Here is a 17,064-nt window from a genome sequence, read left to right on the forward strand (position 1 = left end):
GATCAATTTATCTCACTGTGCTGCAAAAGGCAGTTGGCAAGTGCATGCGGGTTTGAATGATGTCTCTATCACAGCACAACAGTTTTTGAGCTAGATTCAAGCCTGCATATCTTGGCCACTTTCATTTAAGAGCGTAATTTATTTACACACTAAGCATCGTTATTATTTTTCAATTGATGGTACCGACATCAAACTATATTTCTAATTTTAACAATTTATTTTCATTTTGTGTGCACTGGTGTTTTGCCTGCATGTATATCTGTGTGATAGTGCCTGGAGTCAGAAAGTTGTGAGCTGCCATGTGGTTGCTGGGAATTAAACTCAGAACCTCTGGAAGAGCAAGCAGCCAGTGCTCTTAACCTCTGAGCCATCTCTCCAGTAGGAAGGAGAGCAATCAAGAGTTAGACTACCAACAACCTGGGAAGATGACTCATTCGAATAAAGAACAGGATTTGGATCCCCAATACCCACACAAATGCCATGTAGGCCCAGAAGCCCACCTCTAATTCCAGCACTCAAAAGGCAGAGACAGGATCCCAAGGACAACCTGGCTAGCTGAGTTCTGGTTCAGTTGAGGGACACCTGCTCAAAGAAACACTCACAATACCAACCTTGGGCCTCCTCAATCATGTACACCAACACTTGCACAGATACATATGTTCACACATATGCAAACATACACATAATAAGAAATTAACTACCAGGAAGAGTAAGGGTTTGGTAAGGCATCACCGACACTGCTATGATTAAAATGAAAGCTCCATCTGTTCCCTTCATCTATCCCCAAAATGTACTTAACAACCAGTAACCTTTCCTGTATTTGTAGTGTAAACATCTCAGTGAAGGCTTTATTGCTCTGAGTTGTAGATTCCCCTCCCACTCATGCTACGGGGAAGCAGCTGCGATAACCAATGAATTATTAAAGTGCTCGATATCATCCAAAGCCTGAGGTGCCATTACTGTGGCTGTGCAGTGCTCTCAGGCTGTAAATTATTTATAGAACGCCCAGAGAAGTCACAAGTTCTGCAAGGCAACTACAAAGAATTTCTGCAGCCACAAAGATACAGGAGTTTTCTTCTGCTCAGTCAGGTATGTCCACTTCTATGTCAATAATCTTTTTGTTTTCAAGAATCATTGGACTTGGCCAGGAGCAGAGGCAAGCAGATCTCTATGAGTTAGAGACAAGCCTGGTCTACAGAGTGAGTTCCAAACAGCCAGGGCTACACAGAGAAATTTGTCTCAAAAAACCAAATAAACAAATAAAATATTAAAACCATATCTATATATTGATTCTGAACTCTGACTCCATGAAAAAGATAGCAGTAACAAGATAGACCACCAAAGACTTTGTCAATATATTAGGGTACACACCAATATCATATTCCCATTAACACCATTTCTAAGAATCTATTATACATATACAATCATACAATCTTGGAAAACTATCTACCAAGAAGTTATTGTATTAAAAAAAATCGTAAACGAAACCTACATGCTATCAAGATGAGAGAAGTTAAATAACTTACGAAAATCCCATCCTACAGAGTTCTCTGGAGCCAGTTAAAATATACAACACATATTTATATAAACTACACAGTGGCTTCATTTATGTTTCAAAAGGAAAAAGATCCTTGTGTAAAACGCCTACCCAACAAATAAGTGTTTTTTTCTTAACTGTGACTAAAGAACTTTTACTTTCCCACTTCAAATGTCTCCATTCTATTTTAAAATTTGACCATGAAAAAAACCTGCTTAAAAACAAACTCATCCTAAGTGTGGTCAAAGGCCTAAGTAACTGAGTGCTCAGCTGCGGATGAGCCATCCATCAACCTCCCCACTCCCACACAGCCATCCAAGGCTCAGAGAGCATCTCCAAGGAGAGCTAGTGAATGGAGAGGAGAACTATGAAATGTTAACTTCCAGACATGATATGGCTATTGCACTCACTAACTTGGAACTGCTGTGCTATCTGCACAAAATCTTACCAGCCACAATTCCAGCACGAATGCGGAGGAGCACCCCCAACATCATGCCCAACCTCAGCAGAGGAGCTACTGACAACCTATGACTGAAGGAGGGAGAGTCACCCACAAACACACATAATTTAAAACAATAAAATAAATCTTTTAAAAAATAACAGGCTAGGTGTAGTGATACACACCTGCAGTCCCAGCACTCTGAGACCAAGGCAGGAAGACTGTAAACTGGACAACATATAGTAAGATTGTATCTCAAAACAAAACAAAAATCAAAAGGAGAGACAACAAAAAAGTCTGAAAATAATGGGACAATGCTGTTGATTATAACCTATACTATACATATAATATATATAATATCCTATACTACACATTTTCCATTATTTGTGAGCATTTCTGAGAATCAATTGAGTTCATGTCTTTTTAGGAGACTATTATTATGAAGTCAAAACTTTTAAATGTGAAATAGACATTAAAAACAAGCTATTTCCAGGCAGTGGAGGTGCACGCCTTTAATCCCAGCACTCAGGAGGCAGAGACAGGTGGATCTTTGAGTTGGAGGCCAGCCTGGTCTACAAAGTAAGTTCCAGGACAGACAGAGAGACAGAGAAACCCTGTCTCAAAAAGCAAAACAAAAGCTATCTTATCACTTAAAGTCTTCGTTTAAGGGCTGGTGAGATGGCTCAGTGAGTAAAGGCACTTGCTGCACAAGCCCAACAACCTAAGTTCTAAATTGATCCCTGGAACCCAAGGTAGAGGAAAGAACAGATTCCACAAAGTTGTTCTCTGATCTCCACTTATGTACCACAAAGACGCACATCAGGTCTACACACATATTCACGCCAAAACTTTTTTATTTTAATTCAAATAAATAACATGTGGTGAAGATCTAATTACAAAATCATATATCAACTGGGTTTCTCATCACTAAAATAACTCATGATTCCTCAATAACAAACAGGTTTTGTTTATTTTTTATTATGTTGTGGGAGGAATTTAAATTATCTCAATTGCTGAGCCATCTCGCCATATCTCTCCATCTTACCTTTTAAGAAACCTGAACCTGAACCTGAAGCTCGCCATTTCAACTAGACTGGCTGGCTATCCAGCTCCTGGGATCCACCTGTCTCCACCCAATACACTGATGTCAAAGCCATGTACAGTCGTGCCCAGCTTTTAAATGAGTGCTGGAGATTTTAACTCAGGTCACCTTGCTTTCACAGCAAGTACTCTTACCCACTAAGTTCATCTCCTAGTCTTTCAATGGCAACACAGTTAACCCAGCACCAGGTTTAACAGCGTCCCAAAGAAAGACTTCCGTGTTCAGAATTATCTATACATTTTCCAATGAAACTAGCCATGATTTAAGTTATATGAGCAAGATGAAATAGTATTTTGAAACAAATATATTACAAACAAAATAAGAGAAACCCAAAAGAAACAGTATTTAGTTTTCAATTATTTCTACAGTGTACTTTCTGCTATTAAACTGTTCATCACTTAATTGTAAAATTCTTCATCACTAGTTATCCTGGCACTATTTTACAAATAATATAATAGTAAGTTATATACTGTAATATAAAATAATATTACAAATAACAATTATATTTTTATATAAATAATATAATATTAATAATATTTTTGGAAGCAGGGGTAAAGAATACACATTCTTTTTAAAAAGTTTATAAACTATTGCATTCTTCTAGGAATTGTCCTAAATATAAAGCTCGTAATTTGGTTTGAGAAAAATTAAGTTGCTTTGATTTTTATTTGTATCAACTGAACAACCTAACGTTTTTCATGACTAGAGTAATAGAAAATAAGTTGAGTCATTTACTTTGGCACACTAAAGAAAACATAAGAACACATTCACAGCCCTTCTTTAAAACATTTTTGCTAAGCTTTTAATATGATCTTTCTCCATTGGTTAAATGCCAGTTTTTCATTAGGCGAGGACTTTAAAGAATAAAGCAGAGTTGGGAAGATGGCTCAGCAGTTAAAGTACTTGGCAAGGTTAAAGACTGGAGTTCTGAGCCCCAGAACCCACATAAATGTTGGCTGGGTCCATCTGTAAGTCCAGTCTCCAAAGGCAGAGACAGGAGCTCCCCCAGCAAGCTAGCTAGCACAACCAGATCTTGGTTTACTAAGAGTCCCTCCTCAAGAAATAATGTAGAACAATCTTGCACACTCTCTCTCCCTCTCTCATAAAAATAAATCAAGAACAAAACATGTAAATATATAAAATTTTAGAACTCTAAGATTAGGCTGGATAGATGGTCAGCCCTTGTCTTAAAGGGTGCACAGTGCTCTTCAGGAGGACCTGAGTTCAATTCCTATCACTAACATCAAGGTAGCTCATGATACCCTGTAACTCCAGCTTCTTGGAGATCCGATGCCTTCAACCTCCAGGCACTTGTACAGAAACAAACACACATACATACACACACACACACACACAAATTAAAAATAAAAATATATCCTATTTACTAAGTTGAGAGAAATGTATTTTCAAGCATTAGGAAACTATGCAATTATAGTAATAAAAATTAAGAGCTTGATTACTCCCTTGTTGATTATGCATGCTGTATACTAGAAATACAAAGTGATTTATTATTTTTTAAATTTATTTTGTGTACATGGTGTTTGTTTGCGTGTATATCTACGTATCAGGAGCAAGATTGGGACCTGTGAACAAACAGAAGAGGCATCAGATCCCTAGGACTAGAGTTACCGATGGTTGTCACCTGCCACTTGAGTGCTGGGAACTGAATGCTACTCTGCAAGAGCAGCCAGCGACTTCAACTGCTGAGCCTTCTCTCCAGCCCCCCACAAAGTATTTTTAATGAAAATAGAACATGCTTGGGACACTGATTAGTACTTAAGTGGGTTCTCCAAAGCATAAAGGAATTTTTGAAGACCTAAGTAAAAACGGATCTCCTAAATTGGCATTTAAGAGACAATGACAATTTGGGCTGCAGACAGAGCTCAGAGGACTTGCCTAGCAGGCACAAAGTCCTAGCACTCTAAAACTATTTTAACTAAATGGTTCTCCACTAACACTGGATATACATATAAGTGGAAGGATTTAAAAACACAGGTTGAACATTCCTAACCAAAAAATCCAAAATGCTTCAAAGTTCTAAACTTCTGAGCAGCAACATGATGACACAGAATGCCACAAGTCAAAATTAGACATACTAGGTCCAATGTTCACAGTATAATCTTAGCACTCAGGAGGCAAAAGTTGAAGACTCAGGAGTTTGAGGACAGCATGGAACTCCTTAGCAAGGCCTTGTCTCAAACAACAAAAAAGCTCTGCTTTCTGGTCCACCTAGCTACGAGCAAGCCACTGCATGCTCCTTCTGCCACGGAGTCTTCCTTTCCATAATAGACTGCATCTCTCAGAACATGAGGCAAAACAAATCCTTCCTCCCTTGAGTTGATACACGCCAGGTAATTGGGCTTAGCAACAAGAAAAGTAACTAATATAAAAAATTCATACTAAGAAGTGGGGCTAGCCAGGCCGAGGTGGACACCTTTAATTCCAGCACTCTGGAGGCAGAGGCAGAAGGATCTCTGTGAGTTCAAGGGCAGCCTGATCTACAGAAATAGTTCCAGGACAGCCAGGGCTACACAAAGACACCCTGTCTTGGGGGTGGGGGTGGGTAGAGCTGTTGTTACAATATGCTGATCTTGTTTTGTGGGCCTTAAAACTGGTCTGCAGGAGGAAAGAGAAATAATTTCTCTAAACTATGGTTTAGAGAAGCTCTAGAACATTAAGACACACAGGTTAGTGAGCCACACATTGATACCACCAAAATGCTGATAAAAGTATAAACAGTAGAGGCTATGCTCACAAAGCTTCAGAGAACAAGGACTCTATTGGAAATTAGACTAGACGGCAGTCACATTACAAACTCTGACAAGGAACATGGCTGCATTCTGCCTGTTTTGAAATTTTTGGTGAGGCTGAATTCAAAATAATTGACTAAGGTTGATGGAAGAAATTTTAAAACAGCATACATTCAGACTGGGTAAGAGTTACTTCTTAGTATGCTTAGGAAAGTTTATAGTGAGAATTCAAATCAGAAAGTGGATAGGATATGGAAAATAAGCAGTTGAATCAGGAAAAGAACACGAACCTGCTTAAAGCCATTAAAAGAGTATGAACAAATCCGCTATATTTGTTGAGAAGGAACCATTAAGGAAAAACTACACACTTTCCACAGGGACAACAGGAAAGATGCCTTGAGTGGAAGACACCATTCATCAAAGGCACCAACTTGTAAAAATGAAAATTCATTTGAAAAGAGAATACCTGAACTAAGAATACAGTCACACAGAAAATAAATATTTTCAGCTAAGCAAACACTCAACAGCCCCTATAGCTGTGGTCTAACAGGGTTAGGTAGGTAGGTACTAGTTTTACAAGCACACAGAATGCAAGAGTGGGAAGTCTTGGAGGCTTGAGTCAAGGTTCCTGAAAGCCAGGCCAGGAAAACTATAGCAGGATCAAATCCCCTACAGTGATACCCTAAGTAGGTTGCTATGCATCTATCTGTGAAGAGGGAACCAAAAGTGCAATGGAGAACCTAAGATACTGGTGATGCCAAAAATGTGTTAAGTTCAACAAGGAAAAGTGAAGGCACCAAATGAAGCAGGCCCAATGGAAAGACCGTATGTCTCCTATGCAATGTATCGAAGGAAAGATAGTGCTACCCAAACCCACTGGAGAACTGAAGATGTGGTCACAGTCCCAGATAGAACATGGAGCTGCAGGGTCAGGTGTCTGCCTGACAAGTGATTCAGTCTTCCTTTGGTCTGATTTCTTTTGTTATGTATCCATTTCCCCTTTAGGAATAATACTTATTCCATTATACATTAGAAGTAGGAATCTTGTTTTTTGATTTTGCAAGAGGCTCCCAATTAAGACTTCCTTGGCCTTAGATGAAACTTTGGACTTTTTGTTTGTTTTGCTTTTGTTTTTCAGGACAGGGATTCTGTGTATCTCTGGCTGTCCTGGAACTCAATCTATAGACCAGGCTGTGCAGTGATATTTCATTTGTATTTTAATAAATAAAGTTTGCCTGAAGTTCAGAGAGTAAAACAGTTGCACTGCTCAGCCTTACAGTCCAGGCAGTGGTGACACACACCTTTAATCCCAGTAGCCACAGTAGTTTGCCACAGAACAGGTGGTAGTGGTGCACGCCTTTAATCCCAGCACTAGAGAGGAATATAAAATGGGAAGAAATAGCTCTCACACAGTCTCATCCTGAGATTCTAGGAGGCAAGATCGCCATTGCAGACTGAGGTGGAGGTGAGACCCAGTGGCAGGCTGCTTTGCATTTCTAACCTTTAGGTTGATCCTGTCTTAAACAATTTCTGTCTCTGGGTTTTTATTAATTGTGCTACAAGGCTGGCCCCAAACTCAAGAAACTACCTGCTTCTGCCCTCTGAGTGCTGAGATTAAATGCATGTGCAACTATGGCCCAGATGACTTTGGACTTTTGAACAATGTTGAAACTGTAAGTTTATGGAAACTTGATGAATGACTTAGCTAGAGTTATTCAACAGAAATTAATGTTCTCTATGTAGTAAAAAATTAACCTGTTTACAACTATTCTAAAGGAACAAATGGAAACAAGTCTTAGTTATTGTAATGAAAGCAGAATGAAGGACCAGTAAGATGACTCAGCAGGTAAAAGTGCTGGCTGCCAAGGCTGACACTCTGAATTCAATACCTGGGACCCACATCGCAGAAGAGAACTGACTTCTATAGGTTGTCCGACCTCCACATATGCATCAGAGCATGTACCTGCACATCCAATATACTCAATAAACAAACAAATGTAATTAAACAAACAAACCTTACAATCCCCCCCAGGGGTGGTGACTCACACTTGGGAGGCAGAGACAGGTAAACTTCGGTGAGTTCTAGTCCTTGGAGGGAGTTTCAGGCCAGCCAGAACTATACAATAAGATCCTGTCTCAAACAAACAACAACACACACACACAAAACAAAACCCCAACAACAACACACACACAAAACAAAACCCCAACCAGCAGAAAGCAGGCAGACACAGAAAGGAATTGGGAACAATGCCAGTTCTCACCATGTGAACCTATGGGAGATACTTCATATTCTAACCATAGCACCAACTATATGGCGCTCTGAAAAAGGAGAGCTATAGAGACAATACAAAGCTCAGCCAGTTGTGGTGATCCACACAAGTAGGACAGGCTGAAAAGGCAGAAGCAGAGGTAGAAGGACCACAAGTTCCAGGTTAGCCTAGGCTATATCTTTGTGTTGGTAAGATGGTTCAAAGCAACAGTTCTCAAACTATGGGTCACAACTCTTTTGGGGGGAATCAAATGACCCTTCTCAGGGGTTCGCCTAAGACTATCAAAAAATACAATTTATATTATGATTCATAACAGTAGCAAAATTTCAATTATGAAATAGCAAAGAAGATAATTTTATGGTTGAGGTCATCACAACATGAGGAGCTGTATTAAACGGTCACAGCGTCAGGGAGGCTGAGAACCTGACTCAGAATGAGAGTATCTGCCATTAAGCCTGAGAGCAAAAGTCTGATCCACTGGAATCCTATGTTAGAAGGAGAGAACCAACTTCCACAAGTTATCCTCTGACCTCCACACGTGGTCATACATACAAAACAATAAAAAAAAATACAATAAAATATTTTTAAAAAAGAAAAGAAGTTACAATTTTACCTGGTCCTTCACTTTATGAATATGGGTATGTGCTTAATTAAATAAAACACTACATCAAGTTCTGTGCCCAACTTTGAAAAATCAAATATTTTAGAGAATTGCTAAGACAGATAATCATAAAGACCATGCCTAATAAATTCAAAAAGAAATCAGAGCTGTGCTTGAGGTGTGGCTCTGTAAGACAACAGCTGTCTAACATGCCTAAAACCTAGATTCCATACCCGGCACTGAAAAAAACTATAAGATAACATAAGGAGCCCTAAGTATACCTGACGGTTATGTAGCTAATAGCAATTGCTGAAGAATGCTTCAGCCTGGACTTAATACAATTCTATCCTGGGCGGTCTTATGAGTTTTTGTGCTAATGGAAGAAGACTCCATTTCTGTTAAAAGAATCATTCTCAGAGACATTCCACTCCAACTGAAAATGTCAGTTTCATTATGGACGTTTAAATTTTCTGACTGCAAACTGGGAACGATGCTGCAGCACTGCGTAAACTCAGGCAAGAGGGCAGACAGCTGAAGGCCAGCCTGGGCTCCCTGAATGCATCCTCTCAAAACAAACAACTAAATGTCAGCCTCTGGTGACGTGCTGCATCTCTGGTAACATTACTTCTAATGTTTACCTACTACTGATTTTTTTTTCAGTGCTAGTGATCAAACCCCGGCCTTCATGCATGTCAAACAAGTATGCTCGGCAAGCCTCTATGAAGGATCTCCAAAAGTAGGCCATATTTATTTCAGTGACAGTTACATTAAGTCACACTGTGTTCACACTTATGTTTAAACAGTCTAGCATAATCAGGTAGTTGTCTCAACAATTTCTTCGAAAAAAGACACCTGCTGTATAAGGAAGATGCTATGCTAATTCAGACTACACTACATGATAAGAATCTTAAATTCTGGGTCAACAAAACTAGAATTAGCTACAGCTGTCACCACCATAAGATGGCAGAAGCTATGTTACTATATTCCAATTCTACGCTTACGGTAGCAGTTGCCGATTTTCTCAATGAACACACGAGTTAGCTTCTTCCCACTCTATACTACCCTATAAGTCATACTGCAAATCTATACTTAACCTCTGCAATGCAGACGTTCCACCTGCATTCTACTTTCAATGACAACCCAACCATTCTTCGTATTTTAATTACACCCCAAAGCATTTTCAGTGATAACTCTTTTTCAGCAGTAACTAGAAGACAATTAATAAGCACGTCGCTCAGCTAGTGGCAAAAATACATAACTGTATGATGGTGGCTAAGAAGTCCCGTAATTACAGTATTTAATACCTACGTTGTATTTAATACCTACTGACTCAGACCGATGAGCGCTCCAGGTGCCACTAGCTAATACAAGTTTGTCAGGATATGGAGTCGGACTCCTGAATCTACTCAACCACTGTATTGGACTCTCATATATAAACAAAGAGATCTGATGTGAAGGTTCTCTGCCTCAAAGCAATATAGTGAAAACAAAGTATCGTGATTTGGGAAGAAAAAAATCTTTCCCTTCTTTAAACTGACGGCTTACAAAAATAACCTCAACCCCGGCAAGTATTCAACCTGGAGCATACAATGAGCCAATGGGAGACCTGGGGACAAAAGGGAGCTCCTGTGTCTTTTGGGAGAGATCGTGTTTGCATCACGTGCCCGCCCAAGGACCAGTCAAGCTGGAACACAAAAATGATGCAGCCCAAAGAGGGCTTCGCGCTTGAAGCCGGCCCAAGGCCACCCTGAGCACCCGCTGTGCTCAGAATGCCCGAGTCCAACGTTAACCATCTGCAGCCCAGAATATCACCAACTCCCCGGGGCCCCCCGATCTTAGTCCCAAACTTCCCACGAGTCCCGGCAAAGCTAACACTCCAAGTTAACAATCTCCGCAGGGCAATTGCCTTCAGAACCCGGGCTGGAGACCGCGACCGCGCCCCTCGGGCCATCTACTCACAGGCTGGAAGTGTCGGGGGGCAGCGGGCCTGACAGTGCCCTCCAGCCGGGCGCGGGCAGCCTCCTGCGGCTGCAGTCCAGCAGGGGAAGGCGGCAGGCGCAGGGTGCCGGGCACAGGCCTGCCCGGGCGGCGGGCAGCAGCAGCAGCAGCAGCGCCTGCGCAAGGACAAGCAGCCGCGCCAGGGGTCCCGACCCACAGCCCAGGAGCCGCTGCTCCCAGACGCCGCGGGGCGCGGCCGCCATCTTCCCGCGGCCGGGACCCGCTCGAGGACGGCGGCTGGCTCGGAGAGGCGGCTAACGGACAGATGCCCAGAGGCTGGGCCGCCACCCGGAATCCCGGCCGTCACCTGTCCCCCAGCGAGAGAAGCGAGAGGTGGCAACCACGCGACCGCGGGGGAGGGGGGCGGCGGTCGGGGGCGTAGAGCTCAGGCCCTGACAGACACCGCTCGACCGCCCCGCCCCGCGACGCGACGTCCTCACGCTCAGAAACCAGCCAATCGGAACCGCACTACTAGGTTGCGGCGGAAATGAAGTCCAGAGGGGGCGAGGCCTGAGATAGGCCCGCCCCTTAGAAGGCGTGGCTTAAAGCGGCCCTGCCTCCTTTTCCGCGCTTCCTGTGCTGTTCAGCCGCTACGCCTCCGCTTGGGGACGCACTGGGTCCTTAAAAGAACGACGTTCACTCCGCCGCCTCTTCACTGCGGTTGATGTGTTGTAACAGTGGAAAAGGACCTTTTCTGTAGACTGCAGGAGAAGGGAATGGCAAAGGGCTGCCCTCCTAGCTTTGACCACGTCGGCCTCCGGAGCCCAAACACGGCGGCCTCTGCGGCATGTGCTACCCCGAAAGAGGGCAGCCGCTGGTACTCCCGGCGCACTGTAGGTTCTCTCTGTGGAGCGACTTTATGGTCCTGGTGGCAGAGGCGATGTGCAGACATCTGTACACCTCCAGCTTCTGCTGTAGCCAGGAGTTCCGTAAATGTCTCTGAGGAAAAAAATCTTTCCTCGGTTTGGGAGACCATTGTCCATCTTCAGAAAAGCAAGCGGGGCAAATAGATAAAGGGATGCTTTCGGGGAGAGGGTTTTCTGGTTTCTGTTCGTGGTTTTTGAGCAATCAGCAAAGTGAAGGCTGAGAGGAAATCATCCTGCCGCAAAAGCTGTGGAGACTTGCTGGGAAGGGCGGAGTCTAGCTACCTGTGCCTCTCGGCCGCGTGTTGCCTACGAAGTAAATAAGATTGAAAATAGCAATGGCTTGCTGACAAGTGGTGTGTTTATACTTCTCAAAGACTGCTTGCAAGCCAGGCGTGGACCAGCGCGTCTGCAGCCCCAGCACTTGAGGTTGAAGCAGGGGGAGCCCAAGTCCCTGCTCAGCCTCATCTACAGTTACACATTATTTAGAAGAGGAGGAGGAGAAAAACAGGGTTTGTGAGATGGCTCAGCAGTAACAGCCTTGCCACCAAACATAGCGACTTGAGTTGGATCCCCAGACCCCACATGATAGAAGGGGAAACTACTTCTGGAAGTCACTGTGGTCTGACCTCCACATGCATGCTGTGGCACTTGAGCAACACACACACACCACACACGCACGCACGCACAAGCAAAAGATCCATGTCTAGTTAAAAATACTGTGGCAACGCTGATCCAGTGCTCCTGCTCAGAAAATCGGAATTATATGTATTTAGAGGCATTACGGCCCAAACCCAGAGCCTCGTTTGTGCCCATTGGTCAAGTGCTCTACCACTGTGCTACATCCCAGCCCTAAAATCTTACCTTTTTTTTTTTTTTTTTGGTCTTTGGAGACAGGGTTTCTCTGTAGCTTTGGAGCCCGTCCTGGAACTAGCTCTTGTAGACCAGGCTGGCTTCGAACTCACAGAGATCCACCTGCCTCTGCCTCCCGAGTGCTGGGATTAAAGGCATGCGCCACCACCGCCCAGCCTAAAAATAATTATTTAAAAATACATCTTTCCTTTTTTCTTTTCTTTCTTTAAACAGCCCTAACTGTCCTGTAACTCACTATGTAGACCAAACTGGTCTTGAACTCACAGAGATCTGCCCAGCCTCCCCCAGTGCTGGAATTAGATGGATGGACCATCATACCCAGCAGATTTGTTTTAAATTATATTTAAAACATCTCCATCCCTTCACCTTCCCCTTTTTGTTGTTGGCCTTTGTATTTTGTTTTGAGACAGTGTCTCACTATGTAGCTCTAGCTGTCCTAGATCTCACGATGTAGACCAGGTTGTCCTTGTGAACTCACAGAGATCCCTGTGCCTCTGCTTCCCAGGTTCTGGGATTAAAGGCATGCACTACTATGCCTGGCTTGTTTTTGGATTTTTGAGATAAGAGTCTTACCATGTAGACCAGGCTAGCCATGAATTTGCTATGTAGTCTAAACTGCCTCCATCCTCCTGCCTCAGCCTTCTGAATGCTGGGATTATAGGTGTCCACCAGCACAACCTGCTCCTCTGCTGCTTTTGTTGAGCCCTTCTCCTCCCCTCCTGTAGGCCGTCACTGGATGTCTCTCCACATAAGAGGATTTGGGATTTTCAAATGGCTTTTATTATTTGTGTTTCTCTTAATATTTGCTAATAAACATGGACTACTTTGGAAAATAGGAAGAATGTTTGCGTTAACGGCTCCATTTCACCTCCACTGTCAAGGTCTACATTCTTTGTCTAACGTGTATTTGCCGTCAGCCCCCAGCCTAACTATCTCTTGATTTCCTGTATCCCCTCACAATTGTGTCCATATTCCAGTCACAAATAATTATGACTTTTCATAAATTGGGCACAATTTGGGCCATGAACATCACTGGTTCCCTGCCCACTTCCCCTCAGAGGGCACTTCACGTTTACCTTCAGCTTCTGTCTCTGGAGGTTTCTCTTTTATTATTGAAGCAAAATGTGAGGCCAGAAAACTGATCCAGATATCGGACTTTATCAAAATGTAAAACTGTGGGGGCAGGAGAGGTGGCTCCGTGGTTAAAAGCACATAGTTCCTAGCACAGACACTAGACAGCTTGAAACCCAGTTCCAGGGACTCCGATGCCCTCTCCTGGCCTCTCCGGGTCTTCTAGAACAGGAACACCAGCTAAGCCATCTCTCCCACCCTGATTGTTTCTTCAGTGTGTATGGTGTTTCGGCAGCAGGCATGTCTATGTACACGTGCACGAAGTGCCTGACAAGGAGGAGGGAAGAGGCCATGGGATCCCCTACAGTCACAGAGGTTGTGAGCTGCAGTGGGGGTGCCTGAGATCCAATCTAGGTCTTCTGCAAGAGCAGTCAGTGTTCCTAACTACGGAGCCATCTCTCCTCCCCATCAACCGCGGTTTTATTTTTTAACATAGGGGTCTCACTATGAGGTCCAAAGTGGCCTTGAACTCAAGACCATTCAGCTTCAGTCTCCAGAGTGCTTGGGTTACAGGCATACACCATCACACCTCACAAGTTTATTTTAATATAGTCAAATTTCTTATTCTTTTATGGTTAATAACTTTTAATATCTATAATTACTTACATCTACTCCAAAGTGAAAAAAATATTCTCTGATAATTTTCTTCCAAAATAGTTATAGTTATGTATATGACTTTTTGGTCTGGAATTTATTTAAATTTTACTTGGGAGGCAGAAGCAGGCGGATTTCTTGGAGCTCAAGGCCAGCCTGGTCTACAGAGCTAGTTCGAGGACAACCAAGGCTACACAAAGAAACCCTATCTCTAAAAGCCAAAAAAAAAAAAGTATTTCTTTTTATGTATATGGATGTTTGGCCTGCACATCTGTCTGTGCACCATGTGCATGCAGTACCCACAGAGACCAGAAGAAGGCATCAAATCCCCAGGACTGGAGTAACACACCATTCTTTTTGTAAGCCACCGTATGGGTGCTGGGAATTGAACCTGGAGCCTCTGGAAGACCACCCAATTTTCTTAACCCATAAGCCATTTCTCCAATCACTAATTATTATATGTGTGGGTACACGATATGTGGTGGGGGGGGCGTGTATGCCATGATTTAGCATAGAGGTCAGAGGTCATCCTTGGGAAGGAGGTTCTCTCCCTTCACCTTCATGTGAGTCCTAGGGCTTGAACTCAGGTTATTAGCTTTGAGCAACCAGCACTTTTATCTCCTGAACAATCTCCCTGGCCTTATATTGGTTTTTGTGAGTGATTAAAAAAAGATCCAGTGGCTCAGAGGTTAAGAGCACTGGCTGTTCTTCCAGAGGTCCTGAGTTCAATTCCCAGCAACCACATGGTGGCTCTCAACCATCTGTAATGAGGTCTGGCGCCCTCTTCTGGCCCGCAGGCAAACATGCAGGCAGAACACTATACATAATAAATAAATAAATCTTAAAAGAAAAGGTCCAGGTATCACATGTTTTTGATCCCAGCACTCAGGAGGCAGGGACAGCCTGCTCCCTGTGAGTTTGTGACCAGCCTCATCTACATAGTGAGTTCCAGAACAGACAGAGATAGACAGAGAAACCTTGTCTCAAATCTCCCCCCCAAACACACATAAAATAACTATAAAAAAAAGAAAATATCCACTTTTTCTCTCGTGTGACAATCCAGAGAATTGAACTTCACTTAGTGAAATATCCTTTCAATCACTGCTCTGAGGTTCTATGTCATAAATCAAATATCTAATTAACAACTGATAGCTATCAAAAGCCAATTTAACTTTCCCTGGGGCAGTACTATATTTTTTATTACAGTAGCCTTCAAATATATCTTGGTAGCTGGCTCAGCAAGTTGGTCTACATTTTTCACAACTGTATCTTTGCTGTTATTTTTACTTTGCAATGCCATTCTTATTGGTTTTTTTTTAATTTTTATTTTTGGATTGCACTAAATCTATATCTCAACTTGGGAGAACGCGAGATCTTTACAGAAAGCAACTTTCAGTCTAAGAACATAATATAGCTTCCCTGTCCGTTGGTCTTTACATTTTATTACATTTATTAGCTGGGTGCTGGTGATACATGCCTTTGACCCCAGTACTCAAGACGAAGAAGCAGGTTGGTTCTCTGAGCTCGAGGTCAGCCTGGTCTACAGAGTGAGTTCCAGCCAGGACTACACAGAGAAATCCTGTCTCAAAAGACCAAACCAACCAAGCAAGCAAACAAACAAACCCCACCATTTGTGTGGTTGAAATCAGAGGACAACTTCCAGGAATCAGCAACTGATTCTCTTCTTCCACCGTGTAGGTTCTGGTGTTTTCATGCTGAATTTCAGCCAACCAGGGCTGGATAATTAGACCCTGTCTAAAGTAAATAAATAAACAAGCAAACAAAACAAGTGAGCATAGCAATACATACCTATAGCCCCAGTATTTGGGAGGAAGGAGCAGGAGTATTAGAAATTAAAAGCCAGCCTTGACTACATAGCCACTTTGAGGTCAACCTGAACTTCATGAGAGGCTGGCTAACAACAACAACAAAAGCTGGGTGGTGGTGTGTGCCTTTAATCTAAGTACTTGAGAGGCTGATCTCTGTGAGTTCGAGGCCAGCCTGGTCTACAGAGCAAGTTCAAGGACAGCCAGGACTACACAGGAAGACCCGTCTCAAAAAACAAAACAAAAAACCCAAACAAAAAAAGTGAAACTCAATGGTATATACTTATGTCTCTGTACTCAGAAGGCATCAGCAGTAGGATTGTTGAAGGTTGGAGGCAAGCCAGATAGTAAGTTCTAGACTAGCCTGAGCTAGTAATACATATGAACAACTTAATAAACAAAAACCAAAACAAAATTTCAAAATAAAACAAAACTCGGGCCTGGTGGCTCAGCCAGCTGGTGTAATCCCAACAGTCAGGAATCACAAGTTCAAGGCCAACATGGACTACAAAGTGAGTTTAAGGCCAACCTGGGCAACTCCGTGAGATCCTGTCTCAAAATAAAAAATCAAAAAGTGCTGGGAACGCAACTCAGTGCTAGGATGCTTGCCTGTCATGTACAAGGCCCGAGGTTCAATCACCAGTGCAAAAGGGAAAAGCCAAAGGACCTGCTGTTCCAGAAAACAACTCCAAACAAGTCTTAGTAGGGAAAGGAGGAAGAAGTGTGTGCACAGGCAGTCAAACACAGCAGAAGGGGGTATAGGACTAAAGTCCCGCACTCAGGAAATATATGGCCAAAGGTCACAGCAAAGAGTCAAACACGACGAAATAGCTGAGCAGGAAAATGAGGAAGAAAAATATGCATAAGCAAATAGTCAAACACAACAGAAGGAGGGGTATAGAATTCAAGTCCCATATGCAGGAAATGTATGGTCAAAGGTCGGAGTACAATGCGATGGATCAGCCATCAAATACGCTAGGGGCTCGATGTGGAGCTCACGGTAGAACATGAGCTTAGCGTGCTTGAGGCCCTGGTGTGTATGTGTGCAGTTGCATGCACACACTAGAGCTATTTGTTAGT

General features: G+C 42.9%; 1 protein-coding gene and 1 pseudogene across 3 annotated transcripts in view; both read right to left on the reverse strand.

The window, feature by feature from the left end:
* Positions 1-11,122, reverse strand: part of Lrig2 (leucine rich repeats and immunoglobulin like domains 2) — a 47,440-nt gene extending 36,318 nt beyond the window's left edge. For all 3 annotated transcript variants that reach the window (XM_050157540.1, XM_050157539.1, XM_050157538.1), the window contains exon 1: positions 10,659-11,122. In XM_050157540.1, the coding sequence (XP_050013497.1) occupies positions 10,659-10,900 (242 nt within the window). In that variant the 5' untranslated portion in view covers positions 10,901-11,122. The remainder of the gene's footprint in view (positions 1-10,658) is intronic.
* Positions 11,001-17,064, reverse strand: part of LOC126510815 (40S ribosomal protein S7-like) — a 37,100-nt pseudogene continuing 31,036 nt past the window's right edge.

This window comes from Alexandromys fortis, unplaced genomic scaffold, assembly GCF_014885135.2.
Source record: "Alexandromys fortis isolate MF-2015 unplaced genomic scaffold, M_Fortis_MF-2015_v1.1 scaffold_78, whole genome shotgun sequence".
In the NCBI taxonomy this organism is placed as follows: Eukaryota; Metazoa; Chordata; class Mammalia; order Rodentia; family Cricetidae; genus Alexandromys; species Alexandromys fortis.